Source organism: Dasypus novemcinctus, chromosome 28 (genome assembly GCF_030445035.2).
Source record: "Dasypus novemcinctus isolate mDasNov1 chromosome 28, mDasNov1.1.hap2, whole genome shotgun sequence".
Lineage (NCBI taxonomy): Eukaryota > Metazoa > Chordata > Mammalia > Cingulata > Dasypodidae > Dasypus > Dasypus novemcinctus.
Window position 1 is genome coordinate 36,694,134 of NC_080700.1, and position 25,708 is coordinate 36,719,841.

Here is a 25,708-nt window from a genome sequence, read left to right on the forward strand (position 1 = left end):
CAACAAGAGGGGGGAGGATCAATAAAACGAAGTAAAATAAATAAACCTTTCAAACAAAACCAAAAAACCCCATCAAATTGGCAAGTGATCAAGAATGAGATAGGAAACCGTTGCTTTTTCTGTAGAAAATAAGGGAAACTTCTGTGAACCATTCAAAGGACTGATTCATTTTTTAACAATTAGCCTTTCACATAGACACATCATAGCCACAGAGAAAGAAATGGGGCTTGCCCCTAGATATATTAAATGTGTAACAAAATTAACAAAAATATATACCACTGTTTAGAGTATAATCAGTTACATGCTATAGACTGTCATAGTCTAAAGCTGGGTCTTCGCTCTGTGCTAAATAGATCAACAGCACAGAGTGAAGAAAGACCCAGCTTTAGATGGAAATCTATTGGGTGGTGACCGTGGCATTGCAAGTCATTGGGGAAGGATGAAGCAATTGCTCAGACCAGTTGCCAATGTGCCCAGGGGAGAGAGTTAAACACACCAAGATGGAGAGATCCAGGGGCCAGGATGGCCTGGGAGCCCAGCCCAAGAGCAGAAGTGGGCAATGCTTGCAAGTTTCCAGGTGCCACGGCTGGTGGCCGGAGAGCCACACGTGGAGAGCCACTGGCCTGGCGAGAGGGACTTTTGGCAGAGCAATCACCAGAGTTTCCAGCCCACCTGTACGTCCCACGTGTGCGCGTGAGTGTGAGCGGTGGTGGAGAGCAGGAAAGAGGGGCTGTGCCAAGTTCCCGCCACGAAACGTGGCAGCCTGGTGCTGCTCTTGGTGTTGGCAGCCGCTTGGCAGCCTTGCTCTCGGCACGACTGCCTCGAGAACGTGCCTGGCAGGGTTTGGGCCTGGACATGCCCACCCAGCTGCCAGGCCTGCCGCGAACGTTCAGCAGCCGACGTGGCTTTCCCGTGGCCCACCTGTGGCATCCAGTGCCCTCCAATCTGTGGCACAGCCGACGGAGGACTTTCTCCTCTCCCAACGCACTGGGGCTGCCAAATCCAGTTGCGTCCCGGCTCCTGTGTTAGGTAACAGGCTGAACCGATTCGCAAGGCTGGCTCGTTTTACCATGGCCCCCATGTTTTAGGAAGATTAGCAAATCAAGTCCCAACTGGTTTCTTCAGCTCCCCACATTAAACGGTCCTCGTGGTTCGGCTTGGGTTACAGTTTACTGCTGTTTTTTTACTAGCCGTCTTCTCCAGCCTCGCTAGCCTTCCTGGATGCTTTCCCAGCCACAGAGTTCCAGTGAATTCCTCTAGCTTCCACCCTCAGCCAAGCAACAGACGGGCCGTGTGCCCCTGGACTGAGAAGCATCGCAGGGGGAGGCCGAGAGGAGACTGTAGGAAGCACCCACTATTCACCCCGTACTTGCACTTAGGCTCTTCCCCCCAAAGGTAGACACCCTCTCTGGTCGTCCCCGAGGGATTCCTGATTGAGATTTTTAAAACTGGAGGGAGAGGTTAGAGAGAAGTGAGAAAACAAAGAGTAAAAGTCATTCCCCTGAAGACTCATCTTCCCTGGGTTACGTTAGGTTCCTCTTCCAAGTCGAATATGAAAGGATCCCTCTCAGGAAAACACCTCCTCTCATGCCCCAAATTATCTTCTTGCTGCTGTAGAAGACAGAAGAAAAATGCCTCCCTGCCTGCAAACCACTCACCTGTCTCCAGTCCCACAGGCTCCCATCGTGCTGTTCAAAACGCAAATGCAAGGAAAAGTGAAAAAAGCAACACACACACAGAAAACCAAGAGCATTGCATTTCACTCTGGCATTATACCAGGTGACACCGAAGTCCAAGGGAGAGGAGATTTAACCTTTCCCCCATTAGACATTGTTTTTAGTAGGTTCCCTTCTTGTTTCCTCATCTACCTCCAGCCCAGGTTTCAGGACGGGCCAGGTGAGGAAATAAGAGACTTCTGCAGGACATACAATGTCCAGCATCTGTCCCTGCAGCTCCACCCAGGACAACTCCAAGTCCTGATGTTGCCTCCACATCACATCTCTTCTTCCCTCTCCCTGCCCTCAGCAGCTACCGTGGTCAATTTTGGGGAAGAGCATAAAACTACAATGTAAACCACTATCCACGTGGTGCAGCAGTGCTCCAAAATGTATTCACCAAATGCAATGAATGTTCCATGATGATGAAAGAGGTTGTTGATGTGGGAAGAGTGGGGTGAGAGGGGTGGAGAGTATATGGGGACCTCATATTTTTTTAATGCAACATTTAAAAAAAAGAGAGAGAGACTTCTGCAGCATGTCCAAGGTCCAGGGATGGCCACTTTCACTGAGCGTTTAAACGAGAAGTGTAAGGCCCTGGCTGACATTTGGCCCTGGGGAGCTTGGAGCAGTCCCTGGCACACGGAAGGTGTTCAGTTAACACTCACTCTGCCTGGGCACTCCTGAACTTGCCAATGTAAACTGGGACTATTTCGGGTGCTGCACAGATGCCCGTGGATCAGGCTGGAGATGGCGATGGTAGGCCAGTAGGCGCAAGCGTGGAAAATCAAGCTGTTGTTCTCAGGCCCGTCCGGACCACCCCTCTGCTCTCATGACTCAAGTTACTCCACAGCTTTCTGCTTTATGATCTGTTTTGTGGCTTGTCAATAAGACTCGGTAGCTGTAATTTCTTACCATTTGGCCGCAGGGGCGACCGCAACCTGCTTTTGTACACAAAATCCCAGCGTTCAACTGGCTGAGTTTGCTATCCACGTTTTCTCAGGGTTTCTTCTCTCATTTCTTACAAAACCAAGGTCACTCTTCTGTGCCCTAAGCACAATATCCCCAAAAATCTTTTAGCCCTCTCTGGAGTTCTTAAGACCTATTTTTACTTCCTAGCCTCTCTCCTCCCTTTTAGTTTTCCTTGCCCCTCCTAACTCATCCCGTTAGCTGCTCACAACTTATTTCCCAAATGCCATTAGCCCTGACCCTTGCCTGTCAACTAGCCAGCTCTTTGCCCATGCCCTTTCCAGCCACCACTCACCTAGAGCATCACCTCCTCCCTCTGGCCACCGCTGAACTCCTGATCCAGAAATGGGGGCCTCTTAGCCAGTGTCCTTTGATCCCTTAATAGTCTTTACAATCCTCATCTCTTCCAGGAAGCCCCGGGATGAACATTTCTCCTCTTCCAGTTGCCAGGTAACCTTTGGATGCAGGGGAGGATGTTCCTAAATTTACCCCGTGCCCCCTCCGCCAGAAGGCATTTGAGATCGGGAGGGCTGGGGGCGGAGGTTCTAGTCTCACTTGTGGCACCTGGTAGGCTGGCCGCTCATCAGGGAAAAAGCAGTGGCCTCGAGACAGCAATACTGACTCAGCAACACTTGGTTCTTGCTTTCTCCTCCAACGTCAACAACTTCAGTGGGAATGCACGCCATGCGCGGAGTGCTCCCCACAGTTTTAGAAAGGCACAAATGTGACTTTGCTCCAAGATTTTTCTTAATCAAAGCCAAACACTTGATTTTTGATTCTTCAGTGATTGGAGATACCCACTAAGTCAGTTAATTAGAGTGTGAAGACAAAGTACCCGATGCCTCCTTTTGCTTGCCTTTTCCATGACTAACCTCTCCTTGGTGGTGTCCATGACAGTGGCAATGGGCTCAGGGATGGACTGCTTGCGCCAAGACCACTGTTTCCAGGTATTTGGAACAGGAGGATGGGTGAGGCTTGAGGAGTGACCCTGTCGGTCAATCCTCTCTCAACCAGGGCCTCTCAGGATGGGAAACGGCCCAATGTGGGCTTGCCCTCGTTATAAAAGACCAACACTTAGCTCCCTGAGGGGGGTTACGGGGTAAAGAAGGCAGGAATGACGTGATGGTAAAGAGCAGAGTGGGCATGACTGAAATCCCACAGGACAGCTCAGCAGAGGGGAATCTTTTTTTTTTTTTGAGGTACCAGGGGTTGGGGACTGACCCCAGGACCTGGTAGATACGAAGCCGGTGCCACATCGGCTCCAAGATGGTTTTTCCATTTGTTTTGCTTGTTGTTTGTTCTTTCAGGAGGCACTGGGATCTGAACACGGGGCAAGGAGGTGGATGCTCAACTGCTTGAGCCACCTCCGCTTCCAGAGGGGAATTTTAAAAGGATAGAGGCGACGGCTTGTGAGCTGAGTCTACTGCATGAGGAGAGACATTAGCATGAATAAACTCACCACAGGACTCTATTTAAAATGCAAGGCATCCGACCTCCAGAGGCTGACGTGAGCCTGGGAATCAGGTGGCTTCGCAAGCCCCAGGAGCCCTGGATGAGCAGGAGCTCAGGCTGTGACTGCCACGGCGAGCCCACGGAAGGCAGTTCGGATAATGGAGAGCACCGCAGTTTGAGTAGCATACTTGGTTTAGGGCAAGATTTGTAGACTCAACCCCTCCCTGCCCCGGTCTAGGTTTTACAGGCAATGAAAGGAGCTGAGAGGATGGAGGTGCAAATATAAGACTGGTCCGATTCTTGAGAGGAGCCGCTGCTCAGTTCCAGCCAATTCCTCCCATTCTGGAAGAGGCTCCTGGGAACCGCAGAGCGTTGACTCGTTAAGAGGAGCCTGAGAGCTGGATTTTATAGAAATCCCTCCCCCCTGCATTTTTAAGTGATGGATTAAAACCCCATAAAGGCTGAATAATTCTTTGCCAGAGGGCCACTAGTTGGCAAGATGAGAGGAACAGAATGAAATCTTACCGCAAAAAAATCTTAGAGTGATAGACTAAAGTTGTGTTTTATCTGGTAGATAGTGAAAAAACAATAGAAGATATGGGGACAGAGGAAGGAACTGAAATGAGTGTTTTGAGACAATTAACTTGGTTGCCATGTGCCCTTGGGGTGGAGTGGAGAAGTGGCTGGCCCCACCTGTGCATGGGGAGGGGAAAAAGAGCTTAAAAGATGTCCTGAAGCAGTAATTCATGAAATCTGATTGGCTGTGGAAGGAAGAGGGAGCAAAGAAGCATCCACACGGGAGTTTTCCAGCGGTGCCTCCTTCCCTGAGCAACTGGAAAAGCGAGGACACATTTTCTTGGATCCTCTAGATCTAAAAATGCACTTCTAACCATCCGTATCCCTTAATCTATACTTAGAGTCCAGTTTCATTCATTCCCACAAAAAAGAAAATCGAGGTTGCATTCTGATGCGCACCGGCTTGCCTGTGAAATTTAGTCATGTCTTTAGGAAAAAAAAACCAGACAACGTATTTTACAGTATCTATAATAAATGCAAAGAAATCAATATACAAACAAAACGTGGCTTTAGCAAACTGTACATACATAAATATCTGATTTTTTTTTTACTTTAACATTCAACTTTTTTTTTTTTTCCACATAGAGCTTTCCTTGATCTTATTTCTTACATCCAGGTTTTCTTGATAGCTTTAAAAAAAAGTGCCTTTCAGATTTACAGCTTGTGCTTCTAAAGCAACTGTTAGAACATCATGCCCCGCAGGAAAACAAGGTAAAGGGGAAGCTGCCAGGTAAGCTTTTAAAAATCGTTATGTTACACTGTTCTGCAGTCTCTCCAGCCCTGGGTGTGGTGGGGGCGTTGCTCGATGCTGACGTGGCACTCGGGATGGATGGAGTAGCACCACGAGTGGCTGCCCGGGTGCCTCCTCGAGTCCTTGGTGGTGCAGAGAACGGCCAAGAGCCCCGATTCCTGTGCACGATGGACACTCTCTTCCACGCTAAGGCTCTCAGCCCTTCTGCACCTGATTGCTCTCCACCTGCCACCGGGTCTCAGCCACCCCTGCGGCTGCAGGCCCAGGGGACAGAGGCAACGAAAGCCGTGGCGCTGAGACGCGGGGCCCCCTCCTTGGGCTCCGGGGCGCCCCCTGCAGAGGGGGCTCACAGCGGGGGTGGCCCGTTGGTGTAGCTGAGCATGGGGTGGAACGATCGGGCGAAGTTGTTGGAGAGGGCGCAGCTGTAGTCCTCCTCGGACATGGGCACGAGGCAGGCCAGCCCGACGAGGAGCAGCAGCAGGAGCTGGAGAGGGAGGGCGGCGCGCAGGACGCGGAGCAGGAAGGCGCGGCGCGCGCCCGGGGGCCCGGGCTCAGAAGGGGAGGAAGCGGAGCCATCTTTTGTGGACCTGGCAGAAGGAGGGACACCGTGAACTTGGAGGATGCAGACCGGCCGCTGGCTGGTGCCTTTGGCTTCTGCACCTGCTCTGGAAGGCTCGGGGCCACGCCAGACCCAACCCGACCTGGCAGTGAGCTGCCAGCGGTCAGCAGTAGCCCCAGGCCACCTCCCACCCCCAACACCGCCCAAGGGTGGGTTGAAAACTGCGTGGTCAAAAAAAAACATGTCATCAGTCAGCTGCAGGTACTTGACTGATATTCGAATTCCACCCGTTTCGCCCCTTAATTTGGTGCAACACTGCAAATGAACAGAGATAATGGTTGCACGCGAGTTTTCCCAGAATAAATTGACCAGACCCAGGAAATTAAAATACAGATGTTTGGTGCACTACAGATATTTTTGTGTGTGATTAAGACTGTGAGAAGCGCTGTTAGGCAAAGTTCGTTGTCACAGTCATTCAAACGATCCCACTTAGCCACCCTGGCTACGCCAAAACCCATGCAGCAAATATTAGCACAGCCTGGGTCATCTCGCAGACTTGACCTTAGCACGTACCCTGGTTTCATTTTGCACTGAATCAGCACTTGGCCCTGACCGTCTTGGGCTCCAAAGCTGTGGGAATAAGGAATGTGGTGGATCCGACTGGGAGCACTGGCTGAAGGACCCACGGTGTCGGCTGATCCTATCACTGATCGCTCTGTGACTTTGGGAAACCAACACAACTTCTCTGAGGTGGGGGGATGGTCATCATGACGTTCCTCTCTAGATTTGGAATGCCAGGTTTTCCTAACTCACTTTGTCATCCATTGGAAAGCAAAGTGGAATGTGAGAACCCACAGGAAAGACTGCCTGTGGCTTAGTTGACCGGGAAGTAGGTCCCAGGTGGACTGCCTCGATTTTCTCCTTGTGAACCTCCATTAATGCTTTATTTGGTAACCAGTGGAAGAGGTGAAAAAAGAGTAATGTCATTTACAAGAGGCATTTTATGTATACACAAAGACACACACAGGCACACACAACATTGCCAGAGCCAAAATAATAGATGTAACAAGTAGACACCTTTCCCACAGTCTGAATTTCCGAATGGTTTAAGCGCAGTGGGTAAGGATGTTGAATGTGAGGCCACTGGAGAAATAGGGAGGGGTAAAAACTTTAAAATGTTACTGGTAACTCCTTATACTTTTTATCTTTTTTAGGAGGTACTGGGGAATGAACCCAGGACCTTGTACATATGAAGCAGGTGCTCAACCACTTAGCTACACCTGCTCCATAACTCTTTGCTCATTGCAAAACACTATCCTTCTGGCTTCCCTCTTAGCTGTTTGTTTCTGAAGACAGATTACACTGGCGTCGGTGAGGGTTAAGGGATGGCACCAGAGAAAATGTCAAATCCTCCATGAAAAGAAATGAAAAGACTACTCCAAGTTCACTTTCTCTCTCTTTTTTCTGTTTTTTGAAGTTTTAGGATTTTTTTGGTGTGTGGGGATTTTTAACATCCCTGCTCATCAATTTCACTTTTCCCCCTCCAAAATCGACTTTTGGGAAATAAAAATGTTTCAATGATCGTGACTTAATACAAAGGAAATTATTTCTGGAGATGCATGATGTACCACTAAGATCAAAAAGCCTAAATGTGGACAAAAAAGGTTAAAACATGATTAAATAAAACATCATAAGCTTCAATTGCAGTAAGTGGTTAGACAAAAGAAAGGCAGAGAGTGACATGCGGTCGTTCTCTCTTCCACTGGATGCCTTTAAACTGAAGATTGCACTTCGTACTGTGGTTTGCTTTAGCTTTAAGCTTTTATCATTGTTTAGTTTTAAAAGCAGACATACAGTATAATATCTTAAAAGCTCTTTAATTTTAAAAAACCCCAGAGCGCCTTGAAGTGAGACTTAAAGTTCAGACCAACCTTACACATATACCCAAGACAGTTTTCAAAAGTCCTACACATATAACTCGTGTTCATTGAATTTGCTCAAAATGTTGTCATCTAAGCTCTTATTAAACCAGCAAACAAGAAGGCACAAACAGACGGGTGCTGTGGAAGTGCCATGTGGCCATGTACCACACTGTGTTTTTAGCATGGCTTTGCCTGTGTCATGAAGAACAAAGCACGGCCTTAAGCGGGAACCTTGCTCTTTTCTGAATTTCACCATCCATGGCTGTGTGATCGTGAGCAATGCCATCCTCTCTTCTCAAATTACACGAAGTGGCTTTCCAGCTTGAAAGCGCCAGCTTTATATATCGGCCATCTTCTACTAATTGGTCAGAGCAAACACGCTCCCATCTGGGAGGCCACAAGAGTTCAATCAAAACATCTAGTGATCAAACTCATTAACTACCCTTCTGCTGTGACCAATGACTCATGAGCCAAAGGGGAAAAATCGGATATTTTTCAAAAATATAGTACAGTGTCAAAACAATAGAGGTTGCATACCTAGTCACCTGATTGCAAAATATGGATTATACCTGTTATAATTATACAGTATAATTTATAAATTATAACATGGCTATGATTGTAAAATAGCCATGCTGAGAGTGGACTTAGGGAACATCTAATTCATCTCCTAGGTAAATAGCTAAGGATGGTTAACGCTTATCCTTCTAATTGCTAAGTAGTGCACTAAGCATCCATCTTGGGGTCACTCAGCTCTGCAACAATCTTCTGAGGTGTGTTCTTATTAGCTTTATATAAGGGGAGTGGAGCACTTTGCTCATGTTTACACAATTAGAGAATGGCAGAATCAAGACTTTAAGTCCCAGAATCTGTCTTCTAGATAAAGGCTAAGTGACTTTTACAAATCCTACAATTGTTCAGGAGCTTGGGTTCCAGAGTTCCTGCCTCCCGCAGTGCTTGTTGGTTGGAGAAGTGAATGAAGATCTGGCCGGAGCTACTTATATCTCGGGCATCTCTCAAGGAGCAGCAAAGAAGAGAGCATTTGTAGTCTACAATATTGAGAAGTGAATGGTATCTTGTCTAAAATAAACGTCTCTAATGATAAAGACTCATGAAATTACACTGACAACCAAGTCAATGTATAGACTTGGGGATACTTTGAGACAGATGAATAATCTTGGGCAAGGAAATTCATTTTTTCTGGCTCTTAGTTTTCTCATCTGCAAAGAAGGGGTATGAATTCCGATCCTGAAAAAATTTTTTTTTTTTAGCTCCGATGGTTTATGACTCAATGGTTTACCTGGAGGTGTTTCGAGAAGGACCCATGAAATCTGGAGTGAATGTTTTTCAAAATATCCTTCCTTTGACTTAGGAGTATTTCTGGCAAATGCCCTTCATTGCCTGCAACTGGATGAGTTATGACAGAAGGACAAAAGAGAGCTCCAAGTCTCCTCGGCATTAAATATGTGAATCCAAGGAAGGTGATTTCTATTTGACTCATTTTCTTCAAGGGCCAAATAAGGATTTTATTGATGGCCAGACTTAGGTATGTGATTGCCAATACAGTTGGACTGACAGAGTTGAAGAGGCCCTGTTTGTCAATTATTAGCTCCTTGGAGCAATTAGGTAAAAGATTAAGAGCTCAACAAGCACTGCACATGGAAGAGTCACTTCTGAGAAAAGCTAGAAAGGTCACCATTTTGGAATAGCGGCTCATATGTTACAGCATCCATTGAAGGACATGGCACATTTAACAGCATCAGAGCATTTCTTATTAAAATTTAATTAGTGCATGCCTTCTAAGGTTAAAGAATGCCAACCAAGGGAGAAATAATGGGCTGAATTAGGCACAAACAGGACACAGTGCTTAGTGATCTTTCATGCACTTGACTGCTCTTGAAAATGTCCCATCTATCTACTGAGAAAAAAATACCCACTCCCTTGGAGAAATTATCAAGATTTCAACATGCCCAGAGTTGTCTTTCTGTGTGTGTGTGACTCTGTTATAGAGCTTTCAGAATCAACAGGTTAATGATATCAGGTTAACAGGTACTTTTAATATTTATCCACTGACCTTAAGTTTGTATCTAAGTTTTGAGAATTTGGGGAAATTCACCAAAGCAAAGAACGAGTGTTGAATTACTTGTCTCTCTCCTGTGGCCTCATTACATCCATAGATGCCCGTTTAGATCATGTCTATACAGGAACAATCAAATGTGCCAACTTATACAGATAGTTTAATCAACAGGGATATTTCAGATACTTCTGTTCAGAAAAATGTGTGTATTCTCTACAAGTAAATATTTATTTAATTATTTTTATCATTCTCTCCACGCCTTCAAATTTCTGATAAACAATTGCCCAGGGTTGTTTCTCAAAATACATGTAGTTATGGTGAAGGGGGGTGCTAGACGAGGGAGCAGTACATAACAACACACCACAAAAAAGGAAGTAAGATGAAGAGATATCAGGAGGCTGAACATGAATACAGAGCATGACTCACATTTAAAATTTTGCACAATCAGGGAAGGTAACATGAGTTAATTCTGTACAGACATCTTTTAAACCCAGGTGCAAAGAAACTTTCAGCTCATATGGTTACCTGTAGGCTGACATGGGCAGTATAGGAAAAGGAATGCACTGGGACAAGAAAATAGCTCTAGGTCCAGGGAATTTTCTAGCTTTTTCATGACCCCTTTGCCTGCTCTTATAGGAATGGTGTTTGAAAACCAATGAGTTTACTCCATATGTAGTTCAGAAGACAGGTTTCCAGAATCAATTTAGGACTCCAGACTCCTCTCATTCCAAACCTTACCTTCTGGCTGGTCTGAAGCTACCTCAGACCCAGGAACCGGAGTTCAAACATCCTCCCCACCAACAGCCCTTCAACAGAGCAGAGTGGCCAACAAGGTAGGTTCCAGAATCAGGGAGGTCTGGGTCTACACCCTAAATCTTGGGGAAGTGGCCTCATGTCTCTATTCTCCCATTTTCCTTTCTGCAAAATGGGTATTAAAACTGTGCCAAGCTCGGGATGGATTGCTGGGAAGGCTGAATGAGGTAACACACATAAAATGGTTAGCACAGTACTTCGGATGCTTTAAAGTGGTAAATACAGGTAGCAACTTGTCGGTATTATTTTCCTACCCCTGGCAGTTGGCTGGTTCCAAGAAAGGTTCCTGAAATACTACTGGTGCTTTCAAAGATGGGCTACCTTTCCCACAGGCCTGACCTGTTCCCTGGAAACACTCGGGGTGCATACCTCAAAAGAGAAAAAAGGAAGACCTCCTGGAGCCCTGCCCCAAAGCTGACCTTGGAGCCCACCGCCAGCCAGCCTGAGGGGGCTGCTCTCCGTGAATGTCTTGAATAGATAGAGCCCCAAGATGGAGCCCGACAAAAGAGACTTGAGAACAAATTCTCCGAGACGCAATAACGTTTACAGCACGGCCCTGATTTAAGGGCAAAAAAATACACAAAAAGCCCCACTGCCCTTGCTTCAATACACTGGGTTACTTTGGAAAGGAGGGCTTTTCTTCCTCTCTTTCCAGGTTTCAGGCAGGCTTTTGGCACTTCTCATTTCATCTTGGTTTTCTGTGCAGAAGATGCCAGACACCAAAGGTATCCAGGGCCATTTTGCATCTCACAACTCTAAGCTTCAGCCTGAGGTCATCGATTCAGATTTCAGGGCAGTTAGTCATTTGCTCTTTTTGGAAACTGAGAGTGAAATCATCCCATTGGTCAACTTCAACTAATCTAAGGAGAGTTTTGAAGAGTTTTGGGGAGAGGGTTAGAAAGTTTTAAGTCAGAAGTGGGGAAAAAAGTCCCAGCAGGATCACCATCAGCGAAGCTTCCAAGAAGATGCTTCTACAATACATTTAGTCACAATAACAGTTATGAATGTCTGCACGGATTTTTTTCCCCAAATGTTTATAATCTCAAGGAATCTTGGGGAGCTCCTCGTAAGTAATTCAGGGACTCTTTGAATTCCAAAATTTTGCAAGGTAGGAACCACATTCTATTAATTTTGTAGCTCCAGGGCCCAAATACATTTCAGGGTATTCAGTAAATAATGGCATCCATCCATTTGTAGGTCTACAATATTATGCAAGAGGAGATAGGACAGCTACCAGCTACTATACAATCAAACTGAGACAGCTAGCAGGCAAGCAACTGATATTATTAATATCTAAATTTAAATAGCACCTATCACCTAAGAAACCCCTTCCTTCAAACTAATACTCAATTCCTTCCAACTTAGCCTCTTACCTACCCCTCTCAAGAATACACGTCCAAGACTTCCCCACTGCGGACTGCTGGGGTCAATGTTCTAAATGGTTTGGACGTCTGCAGTAACCTTTCCAATTTGCTGGACCAGTGCAAGATCAAACACAGGGTACTCTCAGTCTCCTTGTAAAGGAACACCGTGACAGCCTGGACTGTGAGCGAAGTTCCTTCCTGCCCAACGGGCTGGCATTTCATGTTCAGGCTTGGGTGCACCCCAAACAGAGGTGCCAAGGCGTTGAAAAATCCAAGGATGATCAACCACAGCCTGTCTGCCAAGGTGTTTGAAGACGGTTGCCTTCCAGGCGAGACTCATTTGTATTCCCTGCCCTCCTGCACAGCAAACAGAACATTGCGCTGTATGCTCAGAGAGAGGTTAATAAACAGAGCTGGACAGAGCAGAGTTGGAAGGCGCCTGTGGATGTCACAGTGAGAACGTGGCTGCCCCAGCCGCAAAGCCCCGTTGGGAGACACATTGGAGCACTTAATACGCTAAGAAATGATGCCTCGGAGATTTTCAGAACGCCTGTGTGACTGCTGGAAAGGAATGAAGGAGCAGATAGATGTGCGAATTCTGGGTATATTGGGCAGAAATCACTTTCCAACACCAGGAACCAAAAGGTCGTTGCTATTAGTGCCATAAAATAACATTAAAAGCGTTTCCCTTATCATCATCATCACATGTACCACCCAAAGAACTGATCTCTTGTATCCTAAAGGGAATGATGTGGGAATAGTTAGTACCCATCTCTATTCATGGCACATCAGCCATTTTTGGGAAAAAGATGGAAAATGTACAGTGTATCCATAAAACATGATTACCTTTTTTTTTTTTTTTTGTAGGGGGCTAAGAAAATACCAGAGCTCCCACAGATGATAATATAGGCATCATCTGCAAAAGTCCCTGTGAGTTTTCCTCCAATCATATTTTGTTCTTGATATTTTGTTACATAGAGAGAAAAAAACCCACCACATAACGAAACAAAAAACTGTCTTCAAACCAAACCAAATGGAAAGAAGAAAACAAAACAAAAATAAAAAGCAAAGGGGGCCTTCCAACCAGAAAGCGCATCACATTACACCCTGCATTTCTTCAGCTGGGTGAGAATGACCAGGTAAACCAGGCAATCCCCTTGGGCACACAGCTACAAAAATGGAACAGCTCCTCAACTCCTCAGAGGTGGTTTCCAAGGGCTACGCTCCCTCACTGCCTCTTCTCCTTCCAGGAATTTAAATTCCTGCTCAGTGGTGATGAGCTTCCAGAGGGACCAAACTACTGTCACCAGAATTTTAAAAATCAGCTCTGGGCACAGTATTTTCATTGCTAAAAAGTTCTCCAGGGAAAAGTGAACTGATTAGTGAAAGAGGGAAAGGTGCACAGACATCACACCGACAACAAAGAAGGCAAAGCACTGCTGGCCACAGAAATGAAGGTTTGCTGAAGGCAAGGTGGGGAGCACCGAGGAGGGGCAGATGTCCAGGGAGGGGACTGGGCAGGAGACTGGTCTGGTTCCCAGAGCGAAAGAGCTAGCCAAGTGTCAGGAAGGGAGTGACTGAGTGTGCTGGTCAGAGAGAAGATTTAGGATAAGCAGAAGAGAGAGAGGGCATTAGAGACTGTAAATGGAGATAACCAAAGTAGGACTTGCCATTTTGAGAGTCCAAAACCCACAGTCTGGATAAAACATGGAGATAAAACAAAAAGCTGGGGGATGTTAGTATATTTTATTCAGATCTGTGGGTTTTGTGAATGGTAAAATAATTCATTGATCGATCTATTACCTGTCTCATTGTAAAATCTAGAAACAAAGAGGATGATAAAATTCTGCCATGAATCAAACGGTAGTGTGTGCCAACAGCCGTATAGCACCCTGCCGTACACATGGATGGCCCATGCAGAGTGAAAACAAAATTTAGTGGTGTCTGAGTATGCTGTGCTCTGAGATTTCTTGGTATTTTCCATTTAGAAAGATCCCTTTCAGTTTATTAGGAAAGGGTAGAGACTGAATTGAGTACTTTCTCAACCACCCTTAGGCAGACCAGCTATAGGCCTACCTAAATAATGGACAATTTTCATCATCCTCTTGGAGTTCTAGAACAGTGTGGAAACCAGGAGAATAAGGTACCTGCTATGTGGACTGTTGGCAGAGGGTCCAGGCTGGGAGAGACTACATTTGCCTCGTGGCTGTTTGCAATGAACAGGGGGTAAAGAAAGAAGAATGTTCAGTCCAGGCAAATAAAGACAAGCTACTGATGAAAATTAAACTAAAAGTGCAGCAAAGGAAAAATAAATCAAACGAAACAATCGGTACCCATGAATTAAGGAAACTGGCTTTTCTTTTGTTGATGAAGAAGTAAAGTAAATTTACATCGATATTCTCAGCCATTAAAGAAACGTAAATTGCGGAGCCAGAGTCCATACCGCAGTGGACAAATTTCCTCCTGCTTAATAACTTTCTGTATACTTTCTTAATTTACTATGCCATACCACACTTCTCAATGACACTTTACATATTTTTTTTTCATTGTCTAGAGCACTGAAACCTTCTTAAAAATTCTCAGTTGAAGAAAAGTAACAACAGTGGTATGAGACTGTTCTTTGTACAGTGAAGACCCAACAAAATTTGACCCGAAAAGCCAGTATTCCTTCACATTCTTAAACTAGGATCTATAGGAAACTAGTGAATGTAGTTTAAAAACAATCCTAAAAGAGATGACATTCATCAGCAAAGAAGTCAAGGGTTTATAACAAAAAAGTACAAATGAAATCAATACTTCTAAAAACTAAGAAAAAGGGAATGATAATAATGAAAATGGATGTAATCATAAAGCCAGACCAAAAAAACAATAAAAAAACCAAAGAAAAACAACAAGCTTCTATTACACAGAGAAATCAAAGGTATAGAGGGTAGCAGGGGCCAGTTTGTCTTTTACTCCTCACTGTGTTCTGAGGAGGCAGCCTGAGTTGTTGCCACTCTGAGGGCAGAAAATTTGCTAAACACCTTCAGAACCATAACTCAGAAGCTTCGTGGCTTGAGAGTCATTAGAACACCCACTGTCTTAAGTGCAATGGTCTCAGGAGCCATTCCCAGCCTTGGTCTGGCCCCTTCCCTCTAAGTGGTGTTTGTAGGAAAGAACCACCCATGGGACAAAGGAGCGCCACTCTAGAGGCAGCCCGCTGATCAAGGAAAGTGTTTTGTCTCCCTGCATTCCAACCACACTTTGAGCCCTGGTTCTTTGGGCAACAGAACCACTACTGGCCCTCCTGAGGGCATGCAGGAGGGCACAGTGCAGGTCAGGGGGCAGCACTACATGGTAGGCTCTTGCTCTGTGGGGCAAGCCTGTGGGCCCTGCGGCGGGCACCAACGCTATCGCTTCTGTTTCCATCCACGGGCCCCTCCGAAACGACCAGTGGAGAGTTACCGTTCTCTGTCTGTTTGGGGTGCTTCTTCCTGAGGCAGGACTCACGGATCCTGAGGTGTCCAGGTCATCGGCAGAGGACCAGGAAGACAAATCCTACAGGGGAACAGACTCCAGTAAGGATGCTGCGAACAACTCCCCGCCAGGACCAGGGGGTGCTGTGACAGCCAACTATTTCCTGCCCCATCCCCAGCCAGCTCCACAAAAATTAAACCAAGGGATCAGACAGCTACCAGGGGAAGAACTCCTAGTTCTTCTAGCAGATTGCAACTTCCACGTAGCAAGTTTAGGTCCTCTGGGAACTGTCGCCGTGGCTTTGTTATGACTGCTTTCATTGGCAGCTTTCTTAGATGTGGTTGCACATGAGCTAATATGCGCTCGTGAGGGGAAGGAGGCTTCTCCGGCCAGGGAGACTCTGATGTATTGGCGTTAGAAATAAGACAGTCACCCAGGGCTCTGCCTCCTTGGACCAGAGAAATTGCGCAATTTCTGGTACTGCTATTATTCAGAGTAGATTGTTCTCTGTATGCGTATAGAAGGGCAAAGTATTTATTTGTGTGCTCGTGAGGATTTTTAGACAATTGAAGATCTAAAATCTTACAGAACATCTCTGCACCTGAAAATGCAGTGCGCAAAACCAGTAGCACGACAATTGAAGAAGAAAGATGAAAACGTAAATGAACAGAGGGTATTTTCTGTGCACTTATTACTGTATAAGGAGAATCCATGCCTTAGAGGATGTTTAGAACCCATATGCAGCAATTTACCATCACCTCGTAACTGAGAAATGTTGTGAATTCTTTAATTAACAGGGTGAGATAGAATTGCATGGTAGTGGTGCAGGAACAATTCAAGAGGCCTCTGCATTTAATAGCATGAAAAGCAATGGTCTACTATAAAAGTTGCCAAGTCCACTTCTACATTCTGAGACAGGACTTGAGACAGCAGTGACTGAGAGTGGACCCTCCAGCTCGACAAGCATTGCATTGAAAGACTTTCCAGAACTGGAGAAGAGGGTGCTTCTTTGGTATCGCGTGAGAAAGGCTTCCAATGGCATTTGTATAACGCTTACCTGCTGACTGCCTGACATGTCTAATAACTTGTCCAGGTCCTTGATGTGACGACTGACCTCCTTCAAGAGAAGCTTCAGCCGATTTCCAATCACGTGGACTTTTTCTTTGGCTTCTAAACAGTCCGTCCCTTCGGTATTCACCAACAGTTGGCAAGACATGTCTTGCAGTGAGGCCACTTTTAGTTGGGACTCCAACAGCTCACGCCTTATTTGCTAGGTATATGATAAAAAGCATCTTTCTAAGAATTTTCAAAAATTGGAGGAAGTTCCAAGAGTGCAGGTGCCACCGCTTTAATTTAATCGGCAGCTGTACTTGACAGTCAGAGCATGGTGTTCCCACACAGCATGGGACTCGGGGCACGTGGGCTCTAATACTGCCTCTGCCGAGATTTATTCTGTATGACCCTGAGTTTCTCTGGTCTTGCTCTTCTAATTTGGTGAAATGATGATAATCACCCCAGCCTGATCCCCGGTAGAAAGGATTAGAAGATTAAGACTGATTAAGAGATGTGAAAGTACTTAAACTGTAAATGATTATGCCAACAAAACATTAGGTATTCTTTTACGGAGAAAAGTAAAATATTAATGTCTAGGGGACCTGAGGTGGCTCAAGCAATCGAGTACCTCTCTCCCACATGGGAGGTCCCAGGTTTGATTCCCAGTGCTTCCTAGAGAGAAGAGGAGCAGACACAGAGAGCACACAGCTAATGGACATGGAGAGCAGACAATGGGGGGTGGGCGGGAAATAAAGTAAAATAAATCTTAAAAAAAAAATTAATGTCTAAATACAGCAAAACTCAAGTATGCCTAAGTATACTCTGATATCTATGCAAGATTTTGAAAAGATGTAGGGGTGATTCATCATTCACAGCTTAATGTCTGAGGTCAAAAGTCTAGTAAAATTGCAGTTGCATAGCAATTTCCTCTTGGTTTAAGACCCTTATGGTACTATTAAAAGCTACCAAGCTGTAGATTAGGTTAGTGGGTGTATCTTTTAAAACACAGCATTTTAAAAACACTTAAAGCTACTAAATGGAAAGCCCTTTCTCCTAATGGAACTTAAATATGTTTCCTTATTTTTAAAAAATCACTTATTTACACTGTACATTATATTGTTCAAAGTTCCTTGCATAAGAAGCCAAAGAGTAAGTTTCCTTTTGAATTTAGTACTAGGAAAAAATTCTTGAGAACTGGTATAACTTCTTTCTTCAGATAATGAAAACAATCTAACTTATCATGTGTCCCTTTTTGTCTTAGCTTTCAGAAACGTTGGTGCTAAGCCTGACGTTTAAGCTGGTATATTTAATTTCTCTTAAGAAGTCTTAGTGATCTCTTCTATTTTAGTACTTTTTTGTGTTCTTTTGTTAGAAACCACCAAATACGCTTTTGGGACATGGATGTGGCATATGAAGTTTACATTAAAAATATGTGCAGGGAGCAGGCGTAGCTCAGTGGATGAGCACCTGCTTTCCATGTACGAGGTCCTGGGTTCAATTCCCAGTACCTCCAAAAAAAGAACAAAACAAACAAATTGAAAAAACCAACTCTCACTGGGGAGCAGATGTAGCTCAGGGGTTGTACACCTGCTTCCCACGTATGAAGTCATGGGTTCAATCCCTGGTATCTCCTAAAAAAAGTGCAATTCACCAAATCGCTGCCTTAGGAACACAAGCTAATCAAGATTAAAAACATTTAAGGTTTTCACAACTAACCAATCCTTAGAAGCAGATTCTAAAGCTAGCAGATGTCATCTTCTATGTACACATTTTTCACAAAGATCGAAAATCATAAGGAGTGAAGAAAGCAGGTTACAGACACAAAAGATATAAAAAGAAATACCACCTATATTCATTTTCTATAAATAACATGGAGCCCTGTTAAAAAGAACTAGAGGTTTCCAGAATTGGCACATCCTACCGTAAGCTGTTTATGATGATCCTGAAGTATCTCGGCATCCAGGTGAGAATCAATTGGAACAATTTCGTTTTTCCTTCTGTCAATGTTCTCCAACATAAGAAGCAAGCCATGGCTCATTTCATGGAAATCCTACAAAAACAAACAAAACAAAAAACAAAAAAACCCAGAAAAACATATGAGAGTGTAAGATAACCGGAGATAATAGATATTTTTTTTTCTCCCAAAGTTTCGAATTAAATTCCCATGCTCTATAATTGCTATGACTGATAAAGATAACACTGGTACTCAAGATCTTATATACCACTCATGCCCAAGGAAAGCACTGCCACCTAAGTTCTTGTTACTATAAAAGCATCTCATTTATTATTTGGGGATAATCTAGACATACAAAAATAAGCATCAAAATACTTCATTTCTGAAAGAAGTACAGGAGGAAGTAGATTTTCTCTCCTCTCTTCTCTATGTAATTACATCTTCCCATCTTTTAAGACCTACGTCCAACTCCCACCCCTTCATTCATTCATTGGCCCATTCATTTACCATGGAGTCACAGAAGAGTGACTCAGTGAGGGGCTGGGTTAGAACAGCATGCAAGGATGGACTGATAGCCAACATAGGTGCTTTCCAGGGCCCCGATAAACCTGGAAAGCAGTCCTCAAATCCTTCGAGGGCCTCCCTTCATGCTCAGTGGGTAATCTAAACTCCTGGCCATGACCTACAAGACCCTGTGTGATTGGCTCCAATCTTGCCTTGCCGCTGTGCTCCAGTGACACCACCTTCCCTTTTCTGTCCTTGACGTGAATAAGCTCTTTCCTGCATCTGGGGCTTTCCATTTGCTGTACCTTCTCCCCATGCCTGCTCAGAGACACACAGAAGTTCCCTGAACACCCTCTCAAAGTGCCTTTTCTCAGCTCCTCTTACCAAAACCTATAAGCATCTGGGTTAATGATTTATTTGCATTTTGTTGTTTGTCTTCCCCATGCTGTATGCTGTCTGTTTCACATGGTATCTGATGTACAGTGGATGCTCAGCAAATAACTGTGGTATGAAACACGCATCAGTTAGATGTTCATGAAATGTCTGCTCACAAAATACAGTTGATCCTCATTATTCATGGCTTCTCTATTTGTGAATTTACCTACTTGCTAAATTTATTTGTAACCCCCAAAACAATACTGATGTTGCATTCAAGGTCATTTACAGATGTGTGCAGAGTGGTGAAAAGTCTGAGTTGCCGGACATGCATGTAACCAATGGAGCTCGAACACTGCCTTCGCATTTCAGTGTTCATGCTGTAAACAAGTATCCTTCACGCAGTATATTTAGTGCTGCATTTTTCCATTTTTGTGCTTCTTGGTGGTATCACTGCTTAAGTGGCCCACATGCATAGTCCTGAAGTGCTGTCCAGTGTTCCCAAGTGTAAGGAGGCTGTGATGTGCCTTGGTATGTTAGATAAGCTTTGTCCAGGCATGAGGTATAGTTCTACTGCTATTGGGTTGGATTTCAATGAATCAACAATATATATAAGGTGTCTTGAAACAGAAACACTCATAAAACAAGGCTGTGTATTGACTGGTTGACAAAAATGCTGTGATCAGAGGCTCACAGGACCCTAACTGCATTTTTCTGAAGAGTAATGGTTCAGTATTTGTTAATTCAGTGTCCATGTAGGCGTTACAGGTAGAATTACTGAAAATAATGAGAATTGACTCTATTTCTTTATCAAATGAATGAAATAAATGAGTAGATCAAAGAAGGCATGGTGGATTAGGGTAAACTTGTAGGGACAGTATCTTTTTAGCAGAACAGAGGATAATGTCTTCAAACTTGAAGCCCTGGTCACAGGCACAAAAGCTGCAGTGAAAGGAGAGGTTAGGAGAGCAGGTTTTCTCACTAAGATACTGATGCTGGGAAGCAATTGCATCCCCCGACTTACGGTGTTAAATCACATCATGGAGCCGGCCAAGCGGACCATGTTTCCCCAGAGCCCCCCACACCTGGCACTGCATGAGCGCGTCCTGAAGCAGGCCCCGCCACTCCTCCAGCAGTGCGCACACGTGGTCCCAGCGCCCGTTCAGCTGTGACAGGCGGTCCTGCAGGCCCTGGCTCTCCTCACTGCCGGCCCGGGTGAACTCAGAGCTGCACAGATTGATGGAGAGGATGATGGCTTTGCGGTGGTCCACGGCTCTCTGGAGCTCCTGAAAAGAGAAAAGGGAACAAGGGAACAAGGAGCATGATCACAGAGACATTTCAAAAGTTGCTTAAGACCTTTGAAAATGCTGCTTCCCATTTAGAGGTCCATTAATTGGAACTGGCCTTAGGGTAGGTAGGTAGGTAAAATATGGTTGGCGGTCCCCACTGAGAAGGTGCTGTGGTTAAGAGAGATGGATTAGAATGGATTAGATGTGCACTTGACAGTGAGGGTGGGGCCTAAGAAAATATGGCATAAAGTGAAAAAATATATTTAAAGTCTGAAGTTAAAAAGGCAGAGGGAAGCGGATGTAGTTTAAGGAGTTGGGCACCCACCTACCACGTGGGAGGTCCTGGGTTTGGTTCTCAGTACCTTCTAAAAAGAAGACGAGCACACAACAGATAGACACAAGACAGCAGACAGCAAGCACAAACAATGGAGGGAGAAATAAATAAAATAAATCTTAAAAAAAAAGGCAGCGAGAATGATAAGTGTAGCACAATGGGATTCATGTAATTAAAAATGTAAGCACACATACCCAAATCCACAAGATTTTCAAGAATGCATATGAACAAAGAACACTCATTACATATTTCAGAATGATTGCTACAGGTTTGAAGAATGGGAATTTTTAAAAAAACAGTAGGAAGAAAGGATAAATGAATAAAATGAAGAGAAGCCTTGCAGAAGGCAACAAAGACTCTGCATCAACCTACCTGGAGGTTCAAATTCAACCCAAAAGATAGAAGCCTGGCTCCTAGAGTTTGAACACAAGATATCTGCCTTTTCCCCCAGTTTGATCCCATTTCCCTAGAGCAGCAGTACTCAAGCTGGAGGGCAGAAGAAGGAAGTGGTGAGCTTGCTAAGAAAGCAGAACCCAGGGCCCTGGCCTTGATGAATCTGTAGGCATGGGATGTGAGGGGGTCACATTCTGATAATACCACCTGCCTCAAGGGGCAATTCTAATGGCAAAGAAAAGGAACTGGATAAATTTCACCAACTGACCAGTTGATTTTGACATCACTAAAACCAGGTGGCTGATACTTGCCTTTGTGCATTTCCAGAAAAATCCAGAACGGTATTCTGAGAACTTGAGCACGTGCTTATCTTTTAATTAAGTATCTGGAACCTGTTTATACACCACCATATGGGCCCTTCCTGTTATGCTTCCAACTCATCTTAATTTTCCACTTTTCAATACGTTCTTATCATGATGTCATATAGCTCCAACCACAGAGATGGCCTAAGATCAAGGGACATCCTGGAAAGATACTGGGTTTTCCCATTAAGTATATCCACAGAACATATAAATAGGAAGGATTGAAAAGGTACAAGGAGGAGATGGGCTTCTTATCAGTCTGCTGGCATTCCAGATCTTGATGTTCTCCAAACAAAAATCAGGACCCAAAGAGCGATTAAAGAGAAACTGAGCTCTCAATTCACAGCATGCTTTCAAAACCTCCCTAAAATAATGCACACTACTGGGGCAAAGGAGGACTTTTAAGATCCTTAAAAGGTGGACTTAATTAATGGCAGTCATTTTGGGCACAATACCTGCTCAGGCCAAAATCAAACGCAAATGTCAGTTCTGTTTCCACGATTACTTCAGAGCTCTGCATGATGTGCTATTACTCATTATGGTAAAAATTGCTTCTGCCACTCCATAATCAATTTAGGAAGTGCTGCTGATTCCAGAAGGTCGCAGGATTTCGCCAGGCCTGTCCCCCACACTTAGGGAATATGATCTGGGAGAGGACGACTCTCCAGGTCTAGGTAACATGCTTCCAGGACCCTGATCATCTCTTTACTTCTTTTATAAAGAGTTCAGTAGGTTCCAGAGGTACCTGGATGTTACACATGAAACTTTAATTGGTCATTTACTAAAAATCAATGTGTCAATTTATATGTGCTTATTTCCATGGGTGGATAGTTCCAGAATGTGGTCCACTTTTCTGGCCTTCAAAAACCTTTCTTGGGAAATGGATGTGGCTCAAGTGATTGGGCTCCTGCCTACCATATGGGAGGTCCTGAGGCCTCCTGATGAAAAGGTGAGCAAGCCCGAGCAGCAAGCTGGCCCAAACGGAGTGCTGGCCCATGCAGAAGAGCCGGCAGAACAAGATGTTGCAACAAAAGGAGACACAGAGGAGAGACAGTAAGAGACGCAGCAGACCAGGTAACTGAGATGGCACAAGAGATTGAGTGCCTCCCTTCCACTCTGGAAGGTGCCAGGATCGGTTCCCAGAGCCGCCTAATGAGAAGACAAGCAGACACAGAAGAACACACAGTGAATGGGTACAGAGAGCAGACAATGAGGGGTGGAGGTGGGAGGAATAAATAAAATAAATCTTTAAAAACAAGTCTTTCTTGAAAACTCTGATTTGGGATGTCTCGGGGAGAGGAATACGTTCTTTTCATTTCTGCTGCCTTGTGACAGCAAGAGATCTGGTCGGAGTAGTTCCAGCTGAGTGGGCATCAGCAGGGGCAGCCAGCCCTTCGGCTGCTGTGGAAAGGCAGAGGACAGCTACCTTGAGCTTTTGGATTTGGCTCTCGATGGTCTGGATGTCGGTGCTGAGCTCCAGCCGCTGTAGCCGTTCCAGCTCCTCCTCCATCTCCCCGAGCCAGGCCCAGAGGTTGTTGAGGTCAGAGTTGAACTGCTGCCACTTCTGGAGGTTCTGCTTCATCCTCAGCTCCTTGCCCAGCGCTTGGGCTTGCAGGAGCTCCCACCGATCGATCACACCTGGGGGAACACGCACAGACGCGAGGTTCAGAAAAGGGTTGAAAGACACATGGCGGGGGTGGTTTGACTAGCACCGGAAAGAAAAGCCATCCGGCCGTGCTTTTCTGTTTTGGCCGTCTGTTAATAAGAGTACAATGAGTATTAATAGCTATCTGCATTTTTATCCTGTCTGTATTTTCAATGATACTGGGGTTTTAACCATTAGCTACATACGAGGTAGCACTTCAGAGAGCCTCACAGAGGAATAAACTGAAATGTGCATGAAGATAGCATTCGATTCTTGGGTCCACTGGACTTGGAAAGGACATAAAATATATGAAGACACAATAGAGGCAGTCATTTAAGTAAATGGGACATAGAAGAAAGCACCGTGGCACTTTTCACTGCCCTCTCTCATTATAGGAGATCATGGGAACGTGGAGAGAAGTTCTTAAGCAGAAGCGTATAGAATAAGAGTAACGGGTGGATGGAAGTAGGGGCGTGACAACATGCTCTCGGACCCTCTGTTTTTTTTGTGGATGGAGCACTAAGCACTCACCAGCTGTTTGTGTTTCGGGACTGTTCAGGTTAACAAATCCAGGGAAATTCTCTTCCTCTTCCTTCAGCTTGTGCTCCAGCCTCTTCACCGAGTCTATACTGTCACTGCATTCGCCCAGCAGTTTCATCTGTTTAGAAACAAGACAAAGGCCCTCCCCGTCACTGAAATTCTGCCAAGAGCAAAGGATTCTGGGAAAAATATCTGTCATTTGTCCAGAACGGAGAGTATGTTTTGTGTCTCTGTGAAGACTATGCCACCATGTTGTGTTCAATGGCATGTTTTCTAGTACTTACCATTACTGAATTGTATATTTGAAAGTGGTTAAAATGGGAAATTTTAGGTTTTTATGTATGTACCAGAATAAAAAAAAATTTAAAACATAGAACTCTACAACACAGAGCAAACCCACATGTAAATACAGACTACTGTCAATATAATTGTAATAATTTGTTTCATCCATTGTAACAAATGCAAAATGTTAATAGCGAAAACGGTATATATGGGGCGTATATGGGAACTCTGTACTTTCTGCAGAGTTTTTCCACAAACTTACAACTGCTCTAATAAAACAATTAAAACACACACACACAAAACATGAGTTCTAAATCGGTGACACATTCACATATACGTTAAGCAAAGCCTTAAGATATACTTTGCCATGTGACTTTCCAGGAGAAGGCCTCAAAATTTCTTTTAAATTTGTGACCCAAAACAGACTAAAACCATCTGGGGTTTAAAACTCTGAGCCCTCTGCCGGCAGTACACTATGGAAAATTTGGCAAGTTGCTTCTTCTCTCTATTTGGTAAACTGAAATCTGGGGAACATACCATTACCACAAATCTCACGGGAACATTATTTTTGCATTAAGTAATTAAGATATTCGAAAACTTAAGTCCATGTTAAAGCCAGCTGTTTTCGGAGAAAATTTCAGCCAAGGTTAATAACCATTAATAGCCGGGAAACCGGCTGAGAGGGAAGCTCCAGGCTTCAGTCTCTACCCGAGAACAACAGGCAGGGCCTGGCTGAGTTAGCGATCTTGAAGTTCTGGAGTCCATTAGAACACAGTACAGCTTCCTGGGAGAGTGGGAGGAAGAGGCTGGTCAATGGCGGTGAATACCAGTGACCTGCTCTCTCCCCGTGGTCATTACCATCATGCATGCCCCAGTGTCACAGCAGAGGGACCTGGGCCCTGGTGTAGCTTGCCGATGCCAGAAAAGGATGTAAAAACCCAGTTCCCCAGGAGGGTGATGCAGGCCAATAGGCGGCCACTGCTTTTGATTAGCTCCTTGGGATGGCTGGGAGTCCAGCTCTGAGGGTGTTCCTTGTTCCCACCCGCCTCGGACAAAGATGGCGGGGGGAACCCAGACACGGTGTGCATCCTCGGAGCTGCAGAGGACAGCTGAAGGGCTGCACTGGCTGGGCAGGGGCCAAGCCAAGACAATGCGGCCTTGAGTTGCGATGGAGGAAGCTCCTGCAGCCCTCCTGGCCCCTCCCTCGAGCCCCTGCCCTGGTCAGTTTGGAGCTGGCCAGCACTCCTTGGGCTGGTGGCCAATGCCCCCCGAAACAATGAAAGCAGTGTAAGGAACAGCTGAGGCGGATGGCCTGGGGCAAAGGCT

The 25,708-nt window shown here is 45.0% G+C and overlaps 1 protein-coding gene across 1 annotated transcript in view; it reads right to left on the minus strand.

Annotated features, from left to right (window-relative positions):
* Window positions 1-5,164: 5,164 nt before the first annotated feature.
* Window positions 5,165-25,708, minus strand: part of SYNE1 (spectrin repeat containing nuclear envelope protein 1) — a 497,459-nt gene continuing 476,915 nt past the window's right edge. The window contains exons 140-147 of the mRNA XM_058289685.2: window positions 24,092-24,218; window positions 23,342-23,553; window positions 20,623-20,823; window positions 18,626-18,754; window positions 16,709-16,921; window positions 15,640-15,732; window positions 14,343-14,401; window positions 5,165-6,050 (exon numbers count right to left, since the gene is read on the minus strand). Coding sequence (XP_058145668.1) covers window positions 5,810-6,050; window positions 14,343-14,401; window positions 15,640-15,732; window positions 16,709-16,921; window positions 18,626-18,754; window positions 20,623-20,823; window positions 23,342-23,553; window positions 24,092-24,218 — 1,275 coding nt within the window. The 3' untranslated portion in view covers window positions 5,165-5,809. The remainder of the gene's footprint in view (window positions 6,051-14,342; window positions 14,402-15,639; window positions 15,733-16,708; window positions 16,922-18,625; window positions 18,755-20,622; window positions 20,824-23,341; window positions 23,554-24,091; window positions 24,219-25,708) is intronic.